At 37.5% G+C, this 26,545-nt stretch overlaps 2 protein-coding genes across 2 annotated transcripts in view; both read right to left on the reverse strand.

Moving 5' to 3' along the window:
* On the reverse strand, positions 1-6,875 carry Cntf (ciliary neurotrophic factor). Its single transcript, XM_013029249.1, has 3 exons — positions 6,792-6,875; positions 1,703-1,859; positions 1-853 (listed from the first exon to the last, which is right to left on the reverse strand). Exons 2-3 carry the CDS (start codon positions 1,814-1,816, stop codon positions 374-376), a joined length of 594 nt encoding a protein of 197 aa, XP_012884703.1. The 5' UTR covers positions 1,817-1,859; positions 6,792-6,875; the 3' UTR covers positions 1-373.
* Zfp91 (ZFP91 zinc finger protein) overlaps positions 3,546-26,545 on the reverse strand; it is a 24,214-nt gene continuing 1,214 nt past the window's right edge. Inside the window, exons 2-12 of the mRNA XM_013029011.1 lie at positions 26,435-26,544; positions 22,404-22,429; positions 17,184-17,390; positions 16,933-16,969; positions 16,237-16,338; positions 15,601-15,735; positions 13,936-13,986; positions 13,237-13,315; positions 11,934-12,048; positions 7,573-7,672; positions 3,546-7,164 (exon numbers count right to left, since the gene is read on the reverse strand). Coding sequence (XP_012884465.1) covers positions 6,654-7,164; positions 7,573-7,672; positions 11,934-12,048; positions 13,237-13,315; positions 13,936-13,986; positions 15,601-15,735; positions 16,237-16,338; positions 16,933-16,969; positions 17,184-17,390; positions 22,404-22,429; positions 26,435-26,544 — 1,473 coding nt within the window. The 3' untranslated portion in view covers positions 3,546-6,653. The remainder of the gene's footprint in view (positions 7,165-7,572; positions 7,673-11,933; positions 12,049-13,236; positions 13,316-13,935; positions 13,987-15,600; positions 15,736-16,236; positions 16,339-16,932; positions 16,970-17,183; positions 17,391-22,403; positions 22,430-26,434; position 26,545) is intronic.

A 26,545-nucleotide genomic window follows, 5' to 3' on the forward strand; every position in this document is an offset into this window, starting at 1 on the left:
TGTTAGCTATTATTTTTATTATCATAAGAATTTGAATGGCTAGAGTCCATGATTTTCAACTTAGTGGTTCAGTCTTCTCAGAAGTCATCCAAAACTACAGTTAGAATGTTTACCTCTTGTCTGTAAGGCTGTTACATGGTTAACAAAGGTGCTTAATGAGAAGGGTTACAGTACCAAGCTGATGTTTTTGTAGCCAGTTCCTCATGCTCAACACATGCTCATATATACCGGATTAAGCTTTATGTCTATTTGTCTAGGTCTCCATCCCTACGTGATGAAAATACTTGTAGTCATCTTAAAACTTGCAGATGAGAAAATGAACGCCAGAAAACGATGTGTATTTCCTTAGAGCAGAAAGAAAGGGAGAAAGCTGCTACATTTTCTTGTCCTTAGCCACATAGCGGTTCTCATGCGCTGGAATTCCCATCTGATGAGAAGAAACAACACGCAGGTCATGAATGGACCTCACTGTCCACTGTGAAAGCTCTTGAAGCACCTTCAGGCCCCACAGCTTCTTCTCAAAGAGGCCATCTCCAACAGTGACAGGAATCCCATCATTTGGGGGGATCTTGTGCTCAAGGAGCACCATTAACTCCTCTAGCTGATAGGCAAAGGCAGAAACCTGGAGGAGCAGGGTATGTATTGCTTCATGGAAGTCACCTTCAGTTGGGGTAAAATGTATCTTCTGGTCTTCCAAAACCTTGGCCAGCATACCATGGAAGGTACGGTAAGCTTGGAGGTTATCTTGGAGTCTCTCTGCTACGGTCAGCTCACTCCACTGATCAGTACTTGCCGTTGGCACACCATCCACTGAGTCCAGGTTGATGTTTTTGTTCAGGCCCTGATGTTTCATCTGGCCAAAGATATATGCAAACATAACATCTTCAGTAACTACCAGTGTCCTTACTGAAGCCACATATAACATCTCTTTCACTTGGTCAAGGACCCAAGTTGTAAGGAACATACAGTATCTCAAATGTCTTCATTTGGGACCTGTGACTGGACTTCAGCAAGGCCCTACATGCTCCGATACTGAATGCCTATGCAGTTTTCCTGGAAGCATTTACTGCTTCCCTCAAGTTCAAAAGGGTGAAATTCTAGTGATTTCAAATTATTCTTTCCCACTTTAAACTATCCTGGAAACTGGAACATTTTAGTCATACTGATGCCAGTATTTTAGTGGAGACACCGGCCACACCTACAGGCCTTAGAGTAGCAGTTAGTGAAATGTTTTAACCTCCCTACTCTCATTGTCCACTCTCAATAGTGAGATCAAGCCTTTACATCTACTCAGACACCAGGGCACTTCTGTTGTGCACTACTAAAAATATATACACCAACTCTATTATCTTTCATTTACATGGTTTGAAAATGCAGAAGCATGTCTAGGAAGCATCCAAACTTAGAAGGCCTGTGCTTAATGTGTTCTAGGACTCAAAATACAGGCAATCGAATTTCGAATAGCATCTAAGACATACAGTAATCCTACCTACGCATGTTGTAAGTTCAAGGAACAGCGTGTTTCAACAGCCTGAAGGAAGACAGTAAAGGGAAAAGGCCCTATCCAATAGGTGGCCCATATATGAATCACTCACTTTAAGATGAGGACTTTCATAACTGGTTATGGTGCTGGAATGTGAAAGGAAGGAGCTAGGTAGGAAGAGATGAAGGAAAAACAGACAAAAGTTAACACAAAACTTACATAGGATTCCATGAGAGCAGTCAGGTCTGCACGAATCTTCCTTGCTAGCCAGATAGAGCGGTTACAGAGGTCCCGGCGATGGAGGGCCAGTTGTGGATGCTCTGTGAATGCCATCCTCTAACTCAACTGGAAACCAGTGAGCTGGATTTGCTTCTGTCTACACTGGCCCAAATAAGAAATGTGACTCTCACAGACTAAATCCACTGGGCATTCTCTAATGGGATTGTGCACCCCCACCCCCACCCCCTGCCTGCCTCAGAGGTGGCAGCAAATTCCTGGCTGTGGATTTTTGTGCCTGTGGAATCAAAGGGCCCTTTTTAATCAACCTTTTTTTTTTTTGTCTGCCTCTATCTCTCTCCTCCACTTGGTATTCAGCATACTTGTTCCCTCCCTCCCCCCCCCCCACTATTTCTGTTGCTTTTTGTACTTAGCAACAAGGTCATTACCACATTAATCCTCATGACATCCCTGCCTAATGTAATCTATTTTACATACAATATAATCAGTTCATTTTATTATTCCTTCCCTTATGCTCCTCAAGTCTTTGCTTTTATTTTAGCCTGGTAGAGTGTACAGTTACTGGTATAGATGCCACTTATTAAGCATATACTATAGACTAATTACTGTGCTATAAAACTTTGAAAATTTCACCTGATTCTTATTACAATGATTGTGGGAATTTTCCCACTTAAGTAAGAAACTTAAGCTTAGGTAATATGCACAAAATCCATAAACTAGGTCCTAATTTATACATAGGTTTTGTGCTATAGCTTTCTACAACTTTCTAACTTCTTAGACACATTTGGTACAAGCCTAAGATGATCTGAAATAGGTCCTTTAAAAATGCACCATCTTTTCACTGATCCTTTCGGTGTTTCTTAAGTTATTGTATACATGATGAAACCTGAACTAAAGAAGCATCCCTCATGTCAATTATGGTTCCTTCTTGGTAGCTTACAGGATGTAGAAGGCACTGTTTAGGCCTGTTCTTTTCCAAAGGATACACCCAACACTAACTTGGTAATATTTCTCAAGCAGTCTCACTCAAGTGACAACATGCTTCATTCTCTACTCTGTCCCAATTGTATCAAATGCTTCTTAACTAAACTCAGAACAAGCTGGGCTTTGAAACAAGGACAAAAGAGTTCAATAGGTGCATGGGGGAGTTGTCATCCTTACTGCCTTTGATTCAGAAAGTAATGGTAGAATAATGAGTTTCATCCTCAACTGATCAGTTGGTGTTTACTATTTCCTATCATTTATACTGCCGGAACCTGAAATCCCTGCCATGCTACCAAAAAATTGTAAACAATAAGGGATGTAAGGGAGAAAGGAGGGCCTGGGGAGCTGTCACAGTTTTTAAAAGGTAGAAGGGGGATGCGGGACAGGGTGCTGGTCCTCAGGCTTGAACTCAGGGCCTGGGCTCTGTCCCTGAGTTTTGTTGCTCAAAGCTAATGCTCTAATACTTGGGCTACAGCTCCACTTCTGAGTATAACTTTTCCTGAGTACTTGAGATAGACATTGTTTTTGTAAACAATTGCTGCCTGAGTTATGTCATTATCAAGAGTGAATTCACCACACAGCATCCTTAATGGTTTGCTCTACTAGATGAATAGGGCTACTCATCTTACTGAAATATCTAAACATTTCCAAAATTGCTGAACACAGAATGTGTTGGCATTTCAGCATTGGAAATCAACAACTGAGTCAAAAGGTTGACTCTCCACAAAGAGCAAACAATGTATACCATACAATAAAGCCAGCTGAGAGTACTTGGTAAGCAGCATTAACTCTTTTACCACTACAATAACTTAGGTCGATACAACTAAGGAAGACAAGTGGCTTCCAGGAAATAATTTTTATTTCTCTTTACATATTTATTTAGGATATACCTTAGACCTAGGGTAAGAGAAAACAAGAATTTGAAAAGCAAAGTATCCCTTTTATTATAATTTCTTTTTACATAACCTTTCCAATCAATCTAGATTCAGTTACCTACCCATTTCTCCCATCAAAGGAGAAGGGACCTGCACATTTCAACAGGCAAAAAAAAAAAAAAAAAAAAGGTTCTCAGGAAATAGGATTGATCTATTACATTTTCTGTTTTCTTGAGTACATTGAAAAATGGGGAAAAACAGGAGGAGGAAAAACTGGTACTTTATAAACAATGAGACTATAACCACCTTACTTGGATTGGTTAATTTAATAATTTTTTCCCCTCTAGACAGGTACAAAGGAGGTTCAAGTACTCTATATATGGATGTTTTCTTGTACTTTCATAGTTCTTTATCCCAAGGATTCCTGGCCAGTGTTGGTTTAAACTCTGTGAAATATATTAAGTCTAATTATGAAAATTACCTTGGATAAGCATAAACAAGGTGCAAGCACATCTCCCCAAAATATCGAAGTTATATCACCTATATCCCCAGAATTTAGAACTGCCAATTCAAGATAAACAATATGAATTAAAAGAATGAAAAAGGTAACAAGGAGGTGACTAGAGTAGGAAATAGATTTTCAAGAGTAAATGAGTTGCATGGAAGAACAATGAAGTAGAAAGAACAGAAAAGAAGCAAGGTTGGGGCTTAGTTTGCATTCAACCCTCTTAAGCTAGCACTCCTTTCTCAAGAGAAAAAAAAATCATAATAAAGTTCATAAAAAATACTCAAACTGCTACAGTAATTCATTGCTGGAAAAGTTCTTCATGAGAATTTTTTCAGGGAATAATCTACCTTCCCCCATCCCAGAAAGAGAAGACGTTTGTTTTAATGCAGTTTGCTTTCCTGTGGTTGGCTACAGTAACCTTAACTATGGAGATAAACATCTAAATGCAACAAAACCCCAAAAGTGTATGATACAGATGCCAGCCAATGAAACAATACATCCATCTCCTGATATTTTCAAATCAACTCAGCAATACCAAAGTGGGAAGAAATGAATAATACATCCCTTTTCTCCTGATTTCATTTTGGACTCTCACACTGGATGGCAAATCTGCAGTGTTCTTACTTACACATTTAGACACACACACACATACACCCCAAACCCACAACAATGGCATATTTTAAACTGTTCACTGTAGGTGTCTCACTCCCTATTCTCTGGCATCCAACCACTGACACTAGTGGGTGTACAGTAAGCCTCTTTCAGAGATGACATTTTGTTATTCTTCTTTTGAGGGGAAAAATAAAGAAAAAAATGATAAACTTTGTAGTTTTAGTGTTTGGGAGACAAACTGTTCCTTATTTTGTTCTCAGAAAACTCCATTCTTTCCAACAGCCATCATACACTTGCGACAATGGACAATGAATAGGGGAAGCCTTTAGTTCTAGCTTCTGAGGTTCCAGTATAGGAACTGTCCTTTTAATTTTCTAAAAATCAGCCCAAATAAATTTTCCATCTTCTGAGTTATCAATAGAAAAATAAAAGTAAAAACTACCTGTGTCTCCCACTGGCAGTAATAAACAATACATAGCATATGAAATCCCTTACTTAAAGAAGTAATAACTTAGGTTAACGACAAAGCCATTACATCATCAACTTTGTTTATTGAAGCCTTTTCTCTTCTGAGGATTATTAAAAGGAAAACAAAGCAGAGAAGTTCTCTTCAACTTTGAAATTCCTGACTTTGTTCCTTCACTATGACAAGAGTCCTCCACTAATATGGAGCTGGAATAGCAAGAGAGAAAACAAAATGAGGCCAGAGTGAGGCTGGTAGGGAGGTATATGTAAGGAAATGATGGGGACAAAAGAAGTAAATGCACAAGAGAAAACCTATCTGTAATTCAGACTCTGAAAACACTCTTCTCATCCTCTCAACATTCCTAAATCTTAGTGCTCTGCAAAAATGTCAAGAGCATACTAGTTATCACAAACCTATCATCGTTCCCTATAAAGGCTTCCAAAAAAAGCACTAGACTACTGTAGTGATTTTGTTAGTGGGGAGGACCAGCTATCTTTTAAGGCCACTGGAGAGCTGATTTCAGAGGCTGGCTGTGCTTCTTCAACCCTATGCTTTGCCTTTAAAGTACCTCTTGTGGAAGGATCCCATGTCAGAATAATCTCGCCCAGCCCCCCAAATATAGACAAAGACCCTCCCCAAAAAAATCAGACTTTCCATTAATAAATAAGGAATCTCAGGTTCCACAACACAAAAAAACACACATGTTCAAAGTGCAAATTTTTGCCATTAGCCTGGGACTTTTCTCACTGATCTAGAGCACTACTGTACAGCCAGAGACTGTAGATGGCAGCCTACTCCTTTTGGGAGCCTGCTTCTAAGCAAGTGAGCACCAGAAGAGCCATAAGGAGCTTGGGGAAGGGGAATGAGGTGCTGGGATTAGAGACGGTATGGTCCCCATGTATTTTTCCTTCCAAACCTAAGGGGAAAAGAGGAAGAGGGGATAGACAGATGTGTGTTTTAACAACACATATGGCAAAGGGGGCCCTAAAGTGCCAAGTCAAGCTAAGCTGCCAGCCTCCAAAGATTAGAATTATATACTATTTGAGGATATGTGTGTTGCAGTGGGGAGAAGCCAGAACTATAGGGCAGCAGTAGAGGAGAAAGGATTTAGAAAACAGTAATATACTATTAAGAATTAAGAGCTGATCCAGAGCACATCAGTTACAGGTTTGAGAAGGGGATCTGTTGATGAGTAGGAAGTCTGCCACTGGCCAGAACTGAATATGAGGATTGCTTCTTTTTCATCTACCTTTGTGGGAAAGGCAACATCAATATTTTTAGGGGAGACAAGAGAGAGATCCAGGGGATGGGTGTATGTGCTGTGATACACAATGGAAAGAGCAGGCCCTTCAGTTATTTTACTAGATTTTAAATGCTTTAAATTGTTGGGTGTTTTTTTGTTTGTTTTTTGTTTTGTTTTTTTTTTGTCCTTTTTATGTTTTAAATACAAAGTCTGAACTGTCCCAGTGCCCAAAGTCTTCCTTTCCACTAAGGTCCGGTAGAGTCTGAATCTTCAATCAGAACCTCTGTGGTAGCACCGAGTATATCTGAGTTCATGACCAGCCCTTCAGTGCCCCCGCCGCTGCCACTTCCCACAAAGATCTTCCCATCAGCCATGAGGCTCACCCGCTCCGTCCCACTGCAGTACGACTTGGACATCCCTTCAGCTTCTAGCAGCAGGCACTCTCCTGCAGTTGAGTTTCCCAAGGGCTCAGGAAGAAGAGAAAGTCCCTGACTATCTGCAGGTTGTGCCAGGGACTCTGGGTTAGTGCCCAAGATATCTGTGCTGGTGATGAGGGCGCCTGCATTGGCAGCCAGAGCTTCTGCAATCAGCACCTCAGGGTGGCTTTTTGCTTTGTGTGCCACTACGCTGTCCTTCTTCTCAAATTTTTTGCCACAGATATTGCAAGAAAACTGGTAGAAGGAGTCTGCATCGTGTTTTTTCATGTGCCAATTAAGGGACGCCTTTTGTCGACAAGTAAATCCACAGATCTCACATCTAAGGAGAAACAAAGAGAATGGGTAATCAAAGAGAAATAAAGAGCTCTTATTCCAGGGTCAAGTAAGACCTTAGCCCTCCTACGTGCTTGTACATTCTCTTTACCCTCACTCCTCTCCTTCCCCTTTCTCTCTCCCCCTGCTTTTATTCGCTCTTTCTTCTCTCTCTCACACACACACAAAGACACATATCAGTAACATTTACTTTTTGTGAAGGATTAGGAAACTACTGCCATGGAAATCTGATTTTTTTCTGTTTGCCTGAAAAGCAGTAAGACAAAAGCCACTAAGTAGCTTCTCTGATCAATATCCAATCTTTGTCAACAGCACTGACATGTTTCTAAGGAACAGAGCTGAAAGTGAGGTGTGCACTTTTCAGCCAGATGTTCACCAGCAAGTGAATACTCACTGTAGTGGCTTCTCGCCCGTATGAATCATCCGGTGTACTGCCAGATTGTGGGAACTCTTGAAGGCCCGAGCACAATATTCACAAATATAATCCCTTTGATCTAAGAAGAAAAATAACGTAGTTAGTATTCTGATTGGACTCTTGAGTACTTTTCTTAGCTCATCAAAGTGATCTGGTGATCAGGAGGTCAATTTAGAGAAAAAGCAATGCTATTTTCAATATGTAAACACTTGGGGTAAGCAAAATTTAGTTATTTTTTTCTGTTCTGATTTTTAGTCTAACTTAAGTGACTTTCAAAAAACAAACAAAAGCCTAGGTATAAATAAGAAAATTGGAATCCTTATCTAGTTTTACTAATAATCCAGATCCAATAAATTGGTTACAAAATAACTACATTTTTCCATGGACTTTATTCTTTTTCTTTTTTGCAGTACTGGGTTTGAACTCAGGTCATAGTGCTTGCCATACAATAACCACAAATGAACCAGGCATCTGATCTTTCTTTGCCTTATTTTTTGGATGGTACTGAGTTTTTGCCCAAGGCCAGTCTCAGAGACCCTTCTATCTTCTGAGATAGCTGGGATTCTAGATGTGCTTCCTCATACCAACCTTATTTGTTGAGATAGGTTCTCACTAATATTTTGCTATCAGGCTGGTCTTGAAAATCAATACTCTAGATTCTTGCCTCTCAAGGAGACTGGATCACAAGCAAAAGCTACTGTAGTCTGTCTGGTTTTTATTTTATTCCTGGAAAAAGAAACTAACCCATAGCTAAAATAGTAATCTATTTCAGTCAGGGTTGGACTCATACCTGTAATCCCAGCATTGCAGAGATAAGGAGGCTTGGAACCAGTTTGAATAATAAGTTAACAAGATCCAATCTAAACAAAAACAGCTGTTCTGGTGATGCCCTGCATGTAATCCATCTACACACAGGGAGACTATAGGTAGGAGGATCTTGGTCTGAGTTCAGTTCCAGGCAAAAATGAGAAACCCTACCTAAAAAAATAACTAAAAGAAAAAAGGGCCCTTGGCATAGGGCTCAACTAAAACCCTGAGTTCACACTCTAGTACTATCAAAAAAAGTTAACCAAGACAGTTACTAATGTAAACTTCTCACCCAAATATATATTTCTTACACTTCTTAACCGTATTCTCCTACCTACATCTTCTGCACCACTCAACTATCTTCTTGTCTCTATAACACTCTTTTCCCAGTTCTATACTTTTTTTTTGGGGGGGGGAGGTCATGGGGCTTGAACTCTGGGTCTGAGTACTGTCTCTCAGCTTTCAGCTTAAGGCTAGCCCTCTATCACTTGAGCCACAATGCCATGCCCTATTTTTTGGTGATTTATTGGAAGTAAGAGTCTCATGGACTTTCCTACCCGGGTTGGCTTTGAACCGTGATCCTCAGATCTCAGACTGCTGAGTAGCTAGAATTACAGGCATGAGCCACCAGTGGCCAGCTCACACCGTTTTTGATGAATAAGGTAATATAGTGTAAAACAATGGGACAAAGAAGAATTCTATTTGTCTATCTATTACTTGGTTAGAAAGAAAATAGACTAACAGGTTCTCAATAAATGCTGGTTAAATTAATAATCACATTTTCTATTCCACTTAAAAATTACTCAATATATTCAAAGCAAAAATGAATATAAATTAAGTGGTAATATCCAATTCAATCTGCTTTCCCAAACAGCTTTTAAAACTAAGTGTGGTATTTTTTTTCTCAAACTTAAAAACATATAAAGGAATCACATGGGGATCATATTAAATGCTGTTTTACCATGTCTGAGAGTCTGCTGTTCCTTTATTTTTTATTAAACAGCTGTACAGAGAGGTTTCAATTCCAAAAGTCAGGTTATAAGTGTACATCTTGATGATCAACATCTCCCCTTCCACCATTCTCCCCTCATTTCCCTAATTTCAAGCTATACAGTTCAATTTTTATAAAATGTACACTGAATATAATGACTGTACTTGCTTACCTTTCCTCCCTCCATTTGTGCCCCTCTCCCCCCCAAAAAACACATGTTCTAATATTCTTTATTTTCTTTTTGTCGGTTGTGGGGCTTGAATTCTGGGCTTGGGTGCTATCCCTGCGCTTTTCAGCTCAAGACAAGCACTCTACTGCTTGAGCCACAGCGCCACTTCCGGTTTTCTAGTGGTTTATTGGAGATAAGAGTCTCATGGACTTTCCTGCCTGGGCTGGCTTTGAACTGTGATCCTCAGATCTCAGGTTCCTGAGTAGCTAGGATTACAGGTGTGAGCCACCGGCGCCCGGCTATGTTCTAATATTCTTAAGGATAACAAAAACCCAAGTGATAACTATGCTGATTGGTCTGTGCTCCAAACCATGTATAACAAGGTCTAAAAATACATAGTCCTAAGACAAGGAGGTTTTCTCCACTTGTATGAAACTCTAGGAGAGACATTCAATTACTAAATAGATTGTATCTGCAAAGACAGTTAATAAATGTTAATCTGCAAAAGAAAACCATGAAACTACTAACATGGAATAGAATGAGCTTACAGAACTATTTCTCATAACAGATTGGTGATATTTAGCTAAAATAAATTAACCTGGCTATCAGAAACAATTTCTATGGGCAAAAACTACTGACATCAAAAAAACTGAATACATATTTAAAAAAAGTAATTATTAGAATTCTCTCTCAAGATATACACTATAAAGCAGAGACTCAAGTGATTAAGACCTAAATTCATATCCTGGTGCTATGTGCCAGGCTCTGAACACAACAAACATTACCAGGTATTATCAATTTATCCTTTCAGTAGCGCTGTGAGACACATGTTCCGTAATTTACAGTTAAGGAAAAGTGATATGTAACTTACCTAATTCACACATAGAGCAAATGAAGGGCAGAGTATGTAGCTCAATATCCTGTTAGGGCAGGGACTTATTTCTACAACTCTGGTCTTATCCAACAAGACTGAGAAAGTAACATACATAGTAATCAAGTATTTGGGACATACCCAGTTAGTAATATGTGCCACTAATTATTAGCTCAATTTGTCCTTTCAAGTTGAACTGCAATGAGATTGTCAGCGCTACAAATGTATGGAATTGAGTCCATTCTAGAATACAGATTATTGCACTGAGCTTCTCTTTTTGTTATTTCCTGTAGGAGTAGGAACATGTTATTGCATACAAATTTAATAGCTACCTTTATAAAAACTGCCCAAGTTTCAGGAGCGACTTAAGGGTTATACATTATACATGAGCCTCCTTTACAATTTTGGCTTTCTTCCCAATGTTTACCACATTCAGTTCCCAAGAGTTACTACAAATATCTGCCTAGACTAGAATTCAGAAATCCTAGTTATGTCAAAAATCAGTTAGGTAATCACAGGTAAATTAATTATTATTACTACTTTTGATTATTCATAAGTTTTTTATTGTGAAAATACCATACAGAGGAGATAAAATTACATGAGCAAGGTAATGAGTACATTTCTTATCAAGCATTGTTGCCTCCTCCTTTGTTTCCCCTTACCATCCCTGTACTACTGTTTTTTTAACTATAAATCAAAGCTAAACCAAGTAACTTAGAGGTGTTGAATGGATTATCAAAAATATATGTAAATTTTCAGTTCACCGTTGATAGAAAAATACATGCTCAGTAAGTCATCATTATCCTGTCATAAAAATTATAAAAAGAAATTAAAAGATGAATGTTCAAAAGCCATATATCATCACTTGTAAAATTTATCAACATCACATGAATGAAGACTAAACGAGTTTTAATTTTTTCTGTCAGTAGTGGGGCATGGGCGCTGTACCTGAACTTTTTCCTTAAGGCTAGACTCTACCACTTGTACTATAGTGCCATTTCATTTTCTGGCTTCCAACTGTGATCCTTGGATCTTAGCCTGAGTAGTTATTATTCTAGGCATGAGCCATCAGTGCCTGCCTTAATTTTATTTTAAATAACTATGAATGTATTATATGTGTATGTGTGTGTGTGTGTAAGTCGATCAGGTACATGAGTATTTCTTTCTGTTGTTTATTGAGACAGGTTTCACTACATAGCCCTGGCTGGCCTAAACTTTTAAGAATCCTCTGGCTTTAGCTTCCCAAGTGCTAGGATTACTGGTGTGTGTCACCATGTCCAGTTTAACGAAATGTATTCTATTCCATTTTTATACTTTTCAAACTGATTAATGGTAGGCTTTTCTAGAAGACTTATTCCTAAAGTATAGTTTATTTGGTTAATTGAAAACATCTTGTCCCTATTTCAAAAGTAACCAGTAGAATATTTGCCTAGCAGATATGATGCTTTGGATTCAAATCCAAAAATTACTAAAAACAGAAACAAAAATACCACAAAAGGTACCTGTATGATGTTTTGCATGCCGTAGAAGTTGCTTTTGGAGCCTGAAAAGTCGTCCACAGGAGGGATGGGGACACACATATTTCTTCTTCAGCAAGTGCTGGTATTTTATGTGGTGCTATGCAAAATATAAAAAGACAAACATTAAGGTTTCTTGAGAGTTCTTTTCTTTGCTAAGTCAAAAGTTCTAAAGGAAAACCAAGTAGGAGGAGGAAACTGAAGAGTAAAATTCTTAAGATTAAAAAGATAGGTTAGTATGTTCATTTAGGTTCTAACGTCCCACTAGCAGTGAGATCTTAAGGAGATGTATTTAAATATTTCAAGTTCCAGTTTTTATTTGTAAAATGGGGTAAACTGTCCCACAGTGTTGTTATGAGAATAAAGAGATCATATATTTTACTGTGTTTAGTGTGGCAAATGGCACACAGCAAAATAGCAGTTATTGTTGTAACAGAACCATGATTTTATGATTCATAAGAGAATCTTACTCTCATATTTTATTTGCTGCTCAAGATCAAACAGGCATTTCCTGAGTAGTAGTCCATGTTTTCTGCTAGAACTGAATATAAACAGAATCCCCACTTCATTAAAAAAAAAAATCAGTTCACTTAAAATGAAAAATAAACCTAAATACCTCTTATTCATTCTATAAAGTATTTGTTCATTTTTTCTAATGTACATTAAAATAAAATCTATTTTTCTGTATCTTAGTGTATTACTTCTAACACCTTTAATATTTTTATCATATTGGGAAATATGCACAATTCCACAATTCTGAGGGGAGTCCTGTTTGGGCTCAGGTTATTTAGTCTTTTTCTTCACTTTTTTTTCCTTTGAAACCATGATCTGCTATGGTTTAAGTGTATCCCTAGATATGTTAAGAGGTAGCATCTAAAGGAGGTGCTTAAATGCTCTGCTTTCATGAATGAATGAAATTTGTTAGTATGGAGAGAGGGTTGTTATAAAAATGAGGTCCAGTTTCTTCTTTCCTCCTCATCCTCTTCTTGATTTTTGGCCTTTCAGTACACTATGAGGTCATCCTTTAAGAAGGCCCTTACCAGATGGTGGTATTATGTTATTGGATTTCCATAAGGTAATAAATTCCTGGTTCTTTATAAATTACATAGTCTCAAGGATCTTGTTCTAAGAAGTGGGCTATGATAGAATTACTAAAATAATTATATACTTAAAATTTCACTTAATGTTATATGTCAATAATAAAGCATACAAACACCAGTTCACATGAGGTATAAAGACAGATAATGGGATATAACCTGAATGGCTATTATATTACATCTCCACTCACTTGCAAATAACGAGGGTGAGCAAGAACAGTTCCACATCCTTCCATCTCACAACGAACATACTGGATTGGAGGTTTTTTTCTATTATCAAAATTTTGGAGAAAAGTTAGCAAAAGTGGCATTCTGTATTCTGAACAATAGCTATTTTATAATTAGAATTAAAATTTCTTTACTATTACATAGCACGAGATTTGTAATAGAGACAATAAGAAACTGCCAAATGTTCAACAGGTACAAATGGTACAAATAAACTAAGAATCCCCCCTCAAGAAAAATTAAAATTTTGAAAGTTCACCATCCTGTAATAAAAATAAAAAGCCATCATTTATGCATCATGAACATGAACACTAATAACACCACATTTGTGCAATTCTGTAATGAGCCATCCCAGCAGGATTAGTATGAGAACTATATAAGCAAGGAAAGTACCCAACACCAGAAGCAAGGTGCAAAAGCCCAGGAATAAGCTGGGCGCAGGTAGCTCATGCCTATAAATCCTAGCTACTCAGAGGCTAAGATCTGAGGATCATGGTTCAAAGCCAGCTTGGGAAGGAAAGTCCACTGAGACTCATCTCCAATTAACCATAAAAGAAGCAAAAAACAAACAACAGCACCCAGGCCTTGAGTTCATGCCCCAGGAACCGGCACAAAACCAAAAGCAAACCAAACAGCAACAAAAACCAGGAAAATAAATTCCTCACCTTCTTTTTGGTAACCGTGGACTTTTGTCATCTTTTCGTCTTCTTCCTCTCCTATAAAGAGAAAAAAATTGGTTACATACATTTAGCCTTTATTCTTAGATTTATGCGGTTTTGACTAAGTATGGTAAAAACAGAAAACACTCTTTCATATACATTACACAGCTCAGTTGATCCAGAGCTCTGAGCTAGTCCCAGGTATCATCAGCTGTATTTAAATCATCATTGTTTTCCTACCATTAATTTTGTGAAAGTATGTCTCCAAAACACAAATGGTACCCAAAACCCAAGTAAAATCACAGTATTTCTTTAAAGCCAAAACCAGCAGGTAATGTGCTTAATTTAAGCAACAAATTGAAAATTTTAAATCTGCTGAAGGTGCCATGTCCTCAGTGGAAGTTGGGCAGTATTATGGGAAAGTGAATCAAGCAATTGTATTTAAGAAAAAGGAAGAAATACGATTTGAGATTTTGGTAAGCAGTATCAATATGTGTAACAGTAAGAGAACATACTCCATGGAGTTTCAAATTATCAATGCTTAGCCCTCTTCTATATACAAGATGAAGGTATATTTTGAGGATTATTAGAATACTGAACTTTATGTATGCTGAACATTCATAATTTTTTGCCAATGGCAGTCTCCTGGTAATCACATTCCACTGGATACTAAGAGTCTACTGAATTCTAGATGGGAGGATGGCTGGCAGGTATCAGATGCAAAGGATAACTCAGAATACATAAAAGCAAAGGTAAAATAAAAACTCAGAATATATAAAAGCATAGATAAGCCAGACTTTACTCTGAAGTAATGTAATGCCACTTTCAAACCAGCATGAAACAGAAATATATGAATTCATAAACTATCTTTTTTTTTTTTTGGGGGGGGGGGTCTGGTCATGGGGCCTGAACTCAGGGCCTGGGCGGCGTCCCTCCGCTCTTCAGCTCAAGGCTAGCGCTCTACCACTTGAGCCACAGCACCACTTCCAGCTTTTTTCTTTTTGCTTATGTGGTGCTGAGGAATCCAACCCAGGGCCTCAGGCATGCAAGACAAGCACTCTACCACTGAGCCACCTTCCCAGCCCATCATAAACTGTATCTTATGATGATCTGAATAAATATCAATGTTATTACTTGAAGAGTTGTTATAAAGTTTATCAACTAAATTCAATCAGCTTAAAAGTAGATTGAGAGTTTATTATCTAAAAACCCTAAAAAGTAACTACTTTCCTTGCAATAAAACAAAGAAGTCTAATACTTAAATCTTATTTCTACAATGAAAAGTGGTTAATAGCAAAAGGTTGTTTTTTTAAAAAAAATAAAATCAAGAATATCACATCCTTTTATTTTATTTATTTATTTATATGACCTTATTTGCCATGATTTTAATAGTTTTTTTCTCTTCCCTTTGTGTCCCTACTGCTACTGCCTAACTTGTTCATTCGGAATTACATACTGCATTCACTTAAAAGTTCAAACGTTTCAAGCTTTTGAGGAGATTCTCCAGTGAAACTTATACCTGATTAATAAGGCAAAATTTCCTTTTAAATTAAAAAAAAATCACATTTTGAAGTATATACATGTCCATATCCTTCTAGTCTCAGCCTTCCATCCTTTTTTTCACAAGTGGCTTCCAACAGATTTCATTTTTCACGAACACTGCCTACTTACTTCCTAGGAGGTTCCTCATCTTCTCTAATTTCATTCTCTTCTTCTTTTACCTCTACTTCTACTTCCACTTTAATTTCCTTCTTTTCCTTCTCTTCTTTTACCTTCCCTGATTTCCTCCGTGGTTTTGGGGTTTCCCTGAAAGTACAAATGCATTTCAACAGTTATTCTACTAAAAATTTTTCTTCTTCAAGGCAGTCTGTGATAGCAGGTTGAAGCTTAGTTTATTACTGACTTAGCATAAAATTATGATTCTCAGTTCATGAACTGTAATTTTCCATCAGGTACACAGTAATGATGTATTCATGGTAGGTATAGAAGGAATCCCCAAGGCTAAAAACCCAATGCCTAAAATCCAACCTCATTATAGTTATAATCCAATCTCATTAGAGTTGTAAAACAATACAAATATCAGGGCAAATCATGTTACTTTAAAAAGATAAAACACACACATCTAATAATCTGTATATAATCAAATTTAAGTTCTACAAATAGAAGAGAGAACTAAATATTGTATTTGCAAAACAAGTTCATAATCATTCCTTTAAAAATTATTAGTATATATATTTAGTTTGACTACAACAAAAGTGCTTTCCAACTTATTTTCCTTGACAAATAATAGTTAAACCTAAGGTATACCTTTCTAAGTGGGGTTTGTAGGTCTCATCTCTTGGGTCATCTTTGAATGGTATTTCCTCTTCACTGATTAACATCTCTTCTTCCTCTTCTTCCTCATCACTACTAAAAATAAGCAAATACAAATGAGAAATTCTGGGTGCGAGGATCATGTCTGCCTAGATTTAGTGATTTGTTTAGAGGTGACCAAATATTCCCATTAAATTATATAAATTTCCATCCTTATGATCTAGTTGGATTATAAACTAGTTGTTTTAATCTATATAATTTCTAGAATAGAAAATACAGAATTCTTAGGTATCGTATCACTTTATTAAATAAAGATAGTGGGGCACTAAAAAGTAAAAAACAAATTTATATAATATTATGTCTGGTAATCTAATAGATCACAAAAGACCTATCAACAGAGACAAATAACAAGAGGATACTGACAAATTCTCAAAATTTAGTCAAAATACCTTTCATTCCACAGTAATTCCCAAAATGGTTATAATAAACCTAATCACAGAAGGTATAAAACCCCTGGTCTCTAGACTATGTACCTAAATCTCAGAGAGCTTAAGCTGTAATCAGGGTCAAAGAGGAGATCTAAGTATAATAGTCAAACTGAGGTTAGTTTCGGTTACAGCTCAAAATCCTTTAACTTCTGAATTATTTCATGTGACTGAATATTCAAGGTTTAAAAATATAATTTCTTACCTAATGCCACCAGGAGATTGATGTTCTTCTGAAACTTCTAGAATAAAGCCAAAATAAAACTTTATGCATATATGTGTTTCCAAGATTTAAGCCATGAGATAATTACATAAAAGGAGATGAAGTAAAAACTGTTCAAAAGAAATCCTCCCTATACTATCACCTGCAGAAAAGTTAAGACATTTAGTAAAAATATTCAATACTATGTAAAACTTGACAGTAAGTAACCACACAAATAACAGCTTGCACTGTACCATAGTCAAGCTGATCTGTAATTGGCTCTGACTTGCAGATGAGCTGCAGTGATCCAGTCTTGGACCGAGAGCTTCGGGTATTCTCGGTGTCCCGAAGGCGAGAGACAGATGTCCTACTACTACTGCGCCAGCCCCGGCTAGGTCTAGTTGTAGCAGTGGAAACTTCCTGAGGAAGGATAGACTTGTCTTCTTTCTCTTCTTTGGGATCTGTATGAAAATATATGTCATTCTTTTCAAGTTTACAGTTAACCAATAATCACCCCTAAATATCTACTAATTGTAAATACAGTCACTAAAAGGCACTTAGGCTCTGGGTCCAATTCTTAATACAGCAAAAATCAAACATTAAAAACTTTCAAAACAAAATCCCTTATCCTTAATGTCATTACCCTAGATGGTTTGTTGCCTTATCTACTAAAAAGTGTAGTACTAAGAGAAACACCTAAAATACATCACAGTAATTTGATGAAAGAGAAACTAAGTTATACCAATTATTAAAATAAACTAATGCATAAATGTAAGAGCTAACTCCTCCTCCCCCCCAAAAAATCATAATGAAGACCTATAAAATTAGAAGTATTTGCATATATGGAAATATTACAATAAAACCCTTATATTGTACAATTAATGTGCTAAGTGAAAAAAAGGAAAACTGATGCCTAAGGGAATGCAGAGAAACTGAAGCCCTTGTGAAATGCTAGTAGGCATGTGGAATGGAAGGGAACAGTTAGAGAGCTCTCAAAAACTTTACAACACAGGACACATCCATCCCATTCTTAGGCACATAAAATTTTTCTAAGGCCTTGAGATGTAGTTGGAGGATTCTAATTTTACCAATGTGTATGTTTAAATAGGGTGGAAAAAAGATCTTCAATCATAAAACTATTGTTTTTAACAGTTCAATATTAAACAAGATTATTTATATAGTATAGATATATTATTTTGGATTAAAAAATCATTTCTTATTGTATCTATCTCTTATTGCTTACTACTATTCAGGGCAGAAGAAATCCTTGGCATATTGAAAGAAAAGGAAACAAAGGATGAAAACTGAACTTTTACAACATTCCTACAGATATTAAAAGTTTAGGGCAAAATTTCATGATTTTCTAGGTATAGGCATCAGGCTAATTAGTTCTGTTTCTTAAAAACCCTTAAGATTGCTTTGGCTTTGAGAAAGTGAAAGGATGTTTTCTCTTTGAATCAGAAACTCATAAAACCAGTGTTGGCTGAAATAACGGTTCTTAGGTAACAATTAGCTTGAAGTTCATATTTAAATAGATATTCTAAAGGATGAGAAAGTGCTAGGTAGATCACAGAAGTAGAGAGGACTATACTGGAAAGTAAGATCTTACTCAAGATCAAAATGATTAGGGCAGGAAAAACATGAAGAACAGACCTATGCAGGGCAGATGCCTAGGGACTAGCTAAAGGCTTACTGTAGTAATAGGCCACACAAAAAGCTTGAGGAAGGGCAAACATTGAAGACAAAGAATTAAGAGATGAAAAATACTTAGGATGAGAGCTGTACTTAGTATTTTGTGTGAGGAATGGTGGTGGTAGTGAACAGGGAGGTACTTGGCAAACACTATGAAAAGAAAGCTACCTTTTAACATTAAGCTGTAAAATTACATAACAAAAATACAGGGCATATGCTGTCATTGAGAAAGTGGATCTAACAATTGAGCTAACAGTTAACTGTTAACAAGTCAACCTGACATTCCATATAACCATCATTGTTTGATGCAATTATTTTTATTACACTAAATTCTAAAACAAAAAAACAACCCACATTCATGAGCGAGTTAAACTATCTTCCTTCATTATAGATAGGCAACAGTCAGGAAGCAAAGGCAAGAGAACTGTGAACTCAGGACTCGCCTGGATAAGACCATCTCAACAAAAATACGAAACAAACAACACAACAAACTCTTCCATGGGAACAGCTTTTCCATGGACCAGTTCACTTGTAGAAATTCTTTATCTTGCTATGTAGGGGAAAGAGAAGAGTTTCCCCCCTCCATTTAATCACCTTTGCCCTCAACTGAATATTATGTCAGAGCCTGCTTAGTTCTACTAGCCCTGATAGTAACACTCCACTCAAATGTCAGCTTTTGGTGAAGGCTTCTGAATGTTGAAACTCCCAATATTTTTTTTTTCCCCTCAGAATGCTAAGCTCACTTTTTCCCCTCTGCCTGTGTTAACTCTGTATGTGGTCTCTAGGTATGCTCCTCTCCCTGCCACTAAAAAACACTGGACTAAAAAAACATGCCTAGAAATCACATCCCTATGCATGGGTAACCATGCAAGAGACCCTTGCAATTAGATCCTCATTGGTATTCTTTTATCTTGCAATTGGTTATCAGTATTAAACATTCCTTTCAGCAATTCCAAAATATTTGATATATTATTATTTACTGTTGTCATTGTGTACAGAATAATAGATCACTAAAACTGATTTCTTTGGTCTAACTGAAACTTTATATCCTATGATCAGTATCTTCCCTTTCCATATATATATGTATATATATATATATATGCAATCGCACGTCTTTCTGTGGCTAATTTCTAGCTAATTGATCCACCACTTTCCAGTAGTTAAGGAATACCATCATGGAAATGTAAATTAAACTCAAACTGCTTCATACCTATTAATGGGTAACACCAAGCAATGGTAAATGAGGGTTTAGAGAAAATTATTAGTGAGAATGTAAATTCATACAGCATTTTTAGAAAATGGATGCAGCTTCCTTAAAAAACTAAAAATAGAATCACCATACCTATTTCTAGGTATATACCCAAAAGGAACTACAACTGGTACCAGAAGTAGTTGCAATCTCATATTCATTTCAGCATTATTTAGAGCATCCAAAATATGAAAGCAACCCAAGTGTCCTATATATTTTTTTTAACTTGACAGTTCTACAACTGCATGAAACAATCCCTTCAAATATATCTCTTCATATCTTATTGGTTCTATCTCTTTGAAGAACCTGGTTAATACAAGTTCTGGCTCTGATAGTGGTTCTAAGAAGAAAAGAATCTTAAGGAGTTTTCTAAATCTGTTATGAAATTTCTGCACTTAGCTCTAATATGATTACATTTATAATAACTCTATTCAGTAGTCAAGTAAGCAGTGACAGTCCATGGTAAGATGTGGTAATAGAGACAGGCAAAATAATGACCAAAGCAGACTTCTTTCTAGTCAAGCAAAACAGGAAAGGCTTTGGGTGTCCATGTCTTTCACAACTTTCAACACTGGGGTCAAACTAGTGAGTATAATGAAATTGGTTGTGTGCTGCTAATCAGGAAACCCAAAATGGGCAAAGAAGGGGATGCCAGCCTTAACTACTACCTAAACAACCTGAAAGTTTCTATATTTATTTCTAAGAATTCCTTATCCTCTGTAGGTATAGAAGTGAGAATGCCCAAATTTTCTCACCAAGGCTGACCGGTCAGTATATGTTAGATACAGATCTTACATACCTATATACCATATAGAGTTAAAACAGCTACTCTAATAGGTGAACTAATGAAGACATGGGGATTTGATTTTGAGAATATCCAGACTCAGAACCATTAGCTAGTGGATTAACGTAGGATAGATTTTGGAAGTGAATTATCTAGAATGAAGTTTTAATCACCTAAGAGTTGTACAAACTATATATGTCAGCATTCTGGTTTAGGACAGCTACACAAAAATTACTTAATTTATTCTCCAAAAAAGGGATCAAAATTTCCATCACATTCTCCAAGTTTCCCTGAAGACAATCTAGGGTAAACTGCTCTAATTCTTTCATTTTTACATTTATCTCATAACCTAAAATTTCTTAATAATCCCCAAACAAGAAAAATAATTCTTGGCATATGTAACACTTTCCAAATAACAACAGCGATAAAACCACTTGAACAAAATAATTATGTTAAGCTTTCTACACAATTTTTTTTTTTGGGGGGGGTCCGGTCATGGGGCCTGAACTCTGGGCCTGGGCACTGTCCCTCAAGCTCTTCAGCTCAAGGCTAGCGCTCTACCACTTGAGCCACAGTGCCACTTCCGGCTTTTTTTTTTTTTTTTTGCTTATGTGGTGCTGAGGAATTGAACCCAGGGCCTCATGCATGCAAGGCAAGCACTCTACCACTGAGCTACCTTCCCAGCCCTACACAAAAAATTTAATGGTATAAAATATCAGATATTAGTTTTAAATTCTAAGAATCAGAGCAACAAGAAACCTGGGCAGCCATCAATTTAAGTATCAGTTCTAATCATACTATCATTCTCCTAAATGACATAAAATCTGAGTTTTCATTTTGCCTTACTTAGCTGTAAAGCATTATTAAAAAAACAACAGAAAAAAGCTTCATTCAAGTAACATACAAATATACACATACCCACAGAATGAAACAGAACCAGGCTAAGAAAAATGTGGTAGTACAAGTTTATAATCTCAGCTATTTGGGAGGCTAAAGAGAAGAGCAGAGAAGTGAGAAGGGTAGAGAAGGAGAGAAGGGAGAGGAGAAGGAGAGAAGGGAGAGGAAAGGGGAAGAAGCAAGCTGTAAGTGGACTTTAACATTGGTTGACTTCATTAAGTGAACTGCAGAGTTGGAAATTGGCTATGTTAGAACTGGATCAAGAGTATACACAATAAATGAATTATTTCGGTTTTAAGGAGTATGTTATGCATTTCAATTTAGCATCAAGGAACAGCGGATTACTAGAAAAATGTAATAAATGTGCAGCCTGCTCAACATGATGGAGACAATTTTAATAGACCATTCTGGCAAAGCCAGAATGAAGGCTCTATTTAAAACGCAAAAAGCCTGATCAGCTTCTTTTGACAATCCAAATAAGCAATAAAGTACATTCAATGTTATTATTTTGTCTGCTAAAACTCTAGGTTTCATTTAATTATTCACCAGGTTGAAATCTTTACTTTTCGCATTCTTTAATCTGTTATTTTAAGTCTACAGTACCACGCTCCATCTAGTTTGTTCTGTATACATCTTTTCTCTCTTAATTATGTTTCTTCTTATTTTCTAAGTAATGCAAAGATAGTCTACTGTTCAAATCTGCTTGATATCATCAAAATAGATTCTATCAAACCCAGTAATGTTTTATTCAAGGAAAGTCCCTTTAAAACGCAGAACTTGAAAGATCAGACTGTAGCTTATTCTCTTTTCTAACACAATCAGAGCAATTTACACATAAGGTAAGAATCTTACCTTTACCAGTTATTTTTTCTATGCATCTGAAAGAAAAGACAAACATCAAATGAGCATTTTGTATATTTTCTTGAAATATAACTATTTCTCTCCGGCTTATCTTCAAAATGATGTATGAAGCATTGAGTACTATTGCCAAAGCAAAGCCTAATTTTCAGCATTGGCAGGAAGAGTCTGTATCTGCACTATCCAATGTTAGTCACATGGGGCTACTGAGCACCTGAATTAGCTAGTGTAATGAAAGAACTCAATTTTTAATTTTGATTAATATAAATTTTAGTAGTCATATGTGACTTTCAAAACTGAAAGCAGTTAGAATACTATCCAAACAGTTGTTTTTAATTATAAACAGATATTGATATGCAAAAATATATTCCATTAAGTAGTCATATAAAAACTTAATGTCCTTATTTCACTCAGAAGAGCAACTAGGGATGAAATGATATGTTCAAGATATTCTCTAAAACACTTTTGCCAAGAAAGGAGGGTGTCAGGAAGGCAAGTGTATAGCAAATACCACAAAATCTCTGCAAGCTCAGGATCTGGCTTATTATACTATTTTACTTTAATAAAAACTGGATATAAACCTTAATCAGACAACCTAAAAACTGTTTGTCAAAATCAAAGACAGGTGTGGTGGCTCAAGCTTGCAGATTGAGGTTAGCCCAGGCAAAATGTCAGGGAGCCCATATCTTTATCGGTACATCAGATGTTGTGGTACACACCTAATTTAACCAGTGCAAAGGTAAGAGGATTGTGGTCTGAGACCAAGGTTGGTTCTAGGCAAAAATGCCAGACTATACCCCCATAAATAACCAAAACAAAAAAATGGCTGGGGTAAGGATCTTGTAGTAGAAGGTCAGTCATGAAAGCATGAACCCCTGAGTTCAAAACTTAGAACCACCAAGAAACCAAACAAAAAGAAGTCTATATCTAAATTCTGTATCACAAATAAAGTTGTACTTTACAATCTAATACATAACTGGTAAGTACAGTACAGTGAACTCCACTAAAGTATCCAACTTTAGAAATAACTAAGCTTTGGGATTTTATCAAAAAGATAGTATACAGTATTATCTGGGCAGAACAGATTTTCATTTTCCTTTTTGCAAATAAGCTTAATACAACTGAAAACTGTGTAAAAAATAGTAATCATTTTTGCTCCACATTTTTTTTTGGGGGGGTCTGGTTGTGGGGCCTGAACTCTGGGCCTGGGCCCTCAGCTCTTCAGCTCAAGGCTAGCGCTCTACCACTTGAGCCACAGCACCACTTCCGGCTTTTTTCTTTTTGCTTATGTGGTGCTGAGGAATCAAACCCAGGGCCTCAGGCATGCAAGGCAAGCACTCTGCCACTGAGCCACCTTCCCAGCCCCTTTGCTCCACATTTTTAAAGATTGGTATAATTTAAAATTTTATTACAAACATTCCAATGAACACAAGGAAACAAGCTAGCTGGAAGTGAAAAAGAAAGTTATTGCTAGATATTTTAGAAAAAACAAAACAAACCCCCAACGCTTTAGAATGGTTGTGTTTACTACTCTGCCGCTGACTCTAGGAGCCTGACCACAGGACTGCAGTCAGTACAACTGACATTCTCTAGGATTTTAGTTTTCTTGATTCAGAGTATCAGTGGCTCTTCATTCTATTCAATGGTTTAGCATTTTGCTTTCAGCAAAACAAAAGTGAATTCAAGCCACCAGAAAATAAGTAGAACAATACTTTGTTTCATCTGTAAAATTCATCTGAACCCAAAGGAAGACTTTTAAAAAGACCCAAGTATTGGCTAATAGGTTAGCCACCAGCTACGTTGTTTCCAAAAAAAAAAAAAAGTATTGTTTGAGTTTTAAAATAGGAAACACACAGGACATTATAACAGTGAATAAAAAGAATGAATGAAATGAAGCTATTTGGTACTTTAACCTAATCTTAGTTTGACAGTTTCATGGTTTCTATTCCAGCAAAAAGCAGGAATGTTTCAAGTACCCTAAAACGACTATACCAACATTACCACATTTCTTGTAGAATATAATTAAGGGATCAAATAACAGATATATATATATATATATATATGTTATATATATATATATATATATGTAAGTATTATATACTGGTGCCTGTCCTGGAGCTTGAACACAGGATCTGGGTGCTGTCCCTAAGCTTTTTTGCTCAAGGCCAGCACTCTTAACATTTGAGCCACAGCTCTCCACTTCCCACTTTTTGGTAGGTAAATGTAGATAAGTATCACATGGCTTTGAAGCATGATTCTCAGATCAAAGCCTCTTGGGTAGCTAGGATTACAGGTGTGATGGGGGTGGGTGGTGGCACATGCACAGTGGTTCCAGGCCTATGACTATAGTTGAGATCAAACTCCGAAACTTACGGAGTTTGATCTCAATTGCCAGTACCACTTCCATCATCCACCAAAAATAAAAGCCTTCATTGGGTCTTTTTGCCAAGTTAGGCGAAAAAATAGCCAAAACAGGGAAAACTACTACTCAAGTATAATTACCTCAAAATGCAGGCATTTAAATCTCAAAAAAAAAAACAAAAAAAATGCTTTTTCACAGGATTGACACGGAAGAAAACCCAGCACTACAAATCATTCATTCATCTGCCAGGTCACCATTATTCAAAGAACCAAGTTTTACTTAGTATTTACTTCATGGCAGGAACAAGTAGTTCACTTGCTACTTAATTTACATAAACAGAGGTCAGACAGGTCATTGCTTCACATCTAATTCCCTATAGGGAAGAAAATGGAGACATTGGTAGGTTGAGACATTTATATCTAAGATTGGTGTAGAAGATTTATAGTGTAGAAGATTAAATGCAGAAGTATAAAATCTTTGGGAACATAAAAAACCCTCTAGCTGCAGCAATTACAGTTCTTCAACTGAAAATTTTCTTAAGAATTTGTTACAGAACAAAGTAGGAAAGTTCATACAGTAAATGCTGTACATTTTAAGTCACTGTCAAAACTCAGAAGGTCATGTGAAATCTCTTTCCAGAGGTCTTTTAAATATCTAGATCACAGACTTAACTCCTAATTCTGGAAGGTCTGTTTTAAGCTTTAAAAACACTCTGGGTTCAGAAAGGAGCTAAGCCTACTGTCAGAATGGTGGCATCTAAAATCAGCACCCCGCTCCTTCAATTTTCCTTCTCTGACTAAGTATTTTCACTTACGAAAAAAAAAAAGTTTTCAGTAATGAACTCAACAGTTAATGTTAGTAATTTCTGCAATTTGCAAACGTGTGTGCTTCGGTATTCTTAACCTGTGAACATAGTTTTAAAAGGCTTTCTGTCCACAATTCCTATATTACTTCTAGAACAGTTCCTATCAGATGAAGTTTCTACATTAACAGAGGTAAAAAAAAAAAAAAGCCGAAAGAATACATACGCAGTAGTTGGTAAAAAAAAAACAACCAAAGGCCTTATTTATATAATAAACATAAATATACAGTATATTTACGTAATAAATAAACGTCACTTATTTACATAAAATATGCTGTACTTAAGATGGGCAGAGAGCTGCAGTTTATCCCCCAACTAAAAGAATGAAAACGAGGGGAGTCTGGAGAACCCTGGAACTACACACACGCGCACACGCACACGCGCACACAGGAGCACCCGGGCAACTAGGGGACTTGGCGGGTGGGCGGGGGGGGGAGTGGCGGGAAGGGGGGGGGACACGCAGCCCTGCGGCAGGGACCGAGCTAGCCCCGTCCTAACGGGGGGGGGGCTGTGATGTCACACTGGAGGGCGCCCCGGGGAGAGGGACGGGCTGACAAAGGGGGCGCAGATGCCAGCGGAGGGCCGGGGCGGCAGGCAGCGGAGGAAGGGGTGCTCCCCACCCCGGGGTGGGGGAGCGGGGAGGGGGGAGGCCGGGGTGCGGGCGTGACATCTGGCGTGCGGCTCCGGCAGGGGGCAGGGCGCGCGGGCGTCACGTGGAGCGGGCGCTACGGGAGCCGGGAGGGCTGCGTGCGGGCACCGGGGGGTCTCTCCCCACCGTCTCCAAACCCTGCGTGTACTCACTGGAGCCGCGGGCTCTTCTTGCCCTGCACGGGCGACGGGGGCTTCGCGGCCTGGGCCGGCTGCCCGGGGCCGTCGGGAGGCCTGGCGCTGGGGCTGCTCCTCCGCCGACGG

Source organism: Dipodomys ordii, unplaced genomic scaffold, assembly GCF_000151885.1.
Source record: "Dipodomys ordii isolate 6190 unplaced genomic scaffold, Dord_2.0 Scaffold117, whole genome shotgun sequence".
Lineage (NCBI taxonomy): Eukaryota > Metazoa > Chordata > Mammalia > Rodentia > Heteromyidae > Dipodomys > Dipodomys ordii.

What these genes read in the sequence shown, in the direction of transcription:
- Cntf (XM_013029249.1), bottom strand. Translation starts at nt 1,816, where the DNA reads ATGGCATTCACAGAGCATCCACAACTGGCCCTCCATCGCCGGGACCTC. An exon ending in CTGCTCTCATGGAATCCTAT is followed by an intron (nt 854 to 1,702) that starts GTAAGTTTTGTG and finishes ATCTTTGGCCAG; the next exon opens with ATGAAACATCAGGGCCTGAA.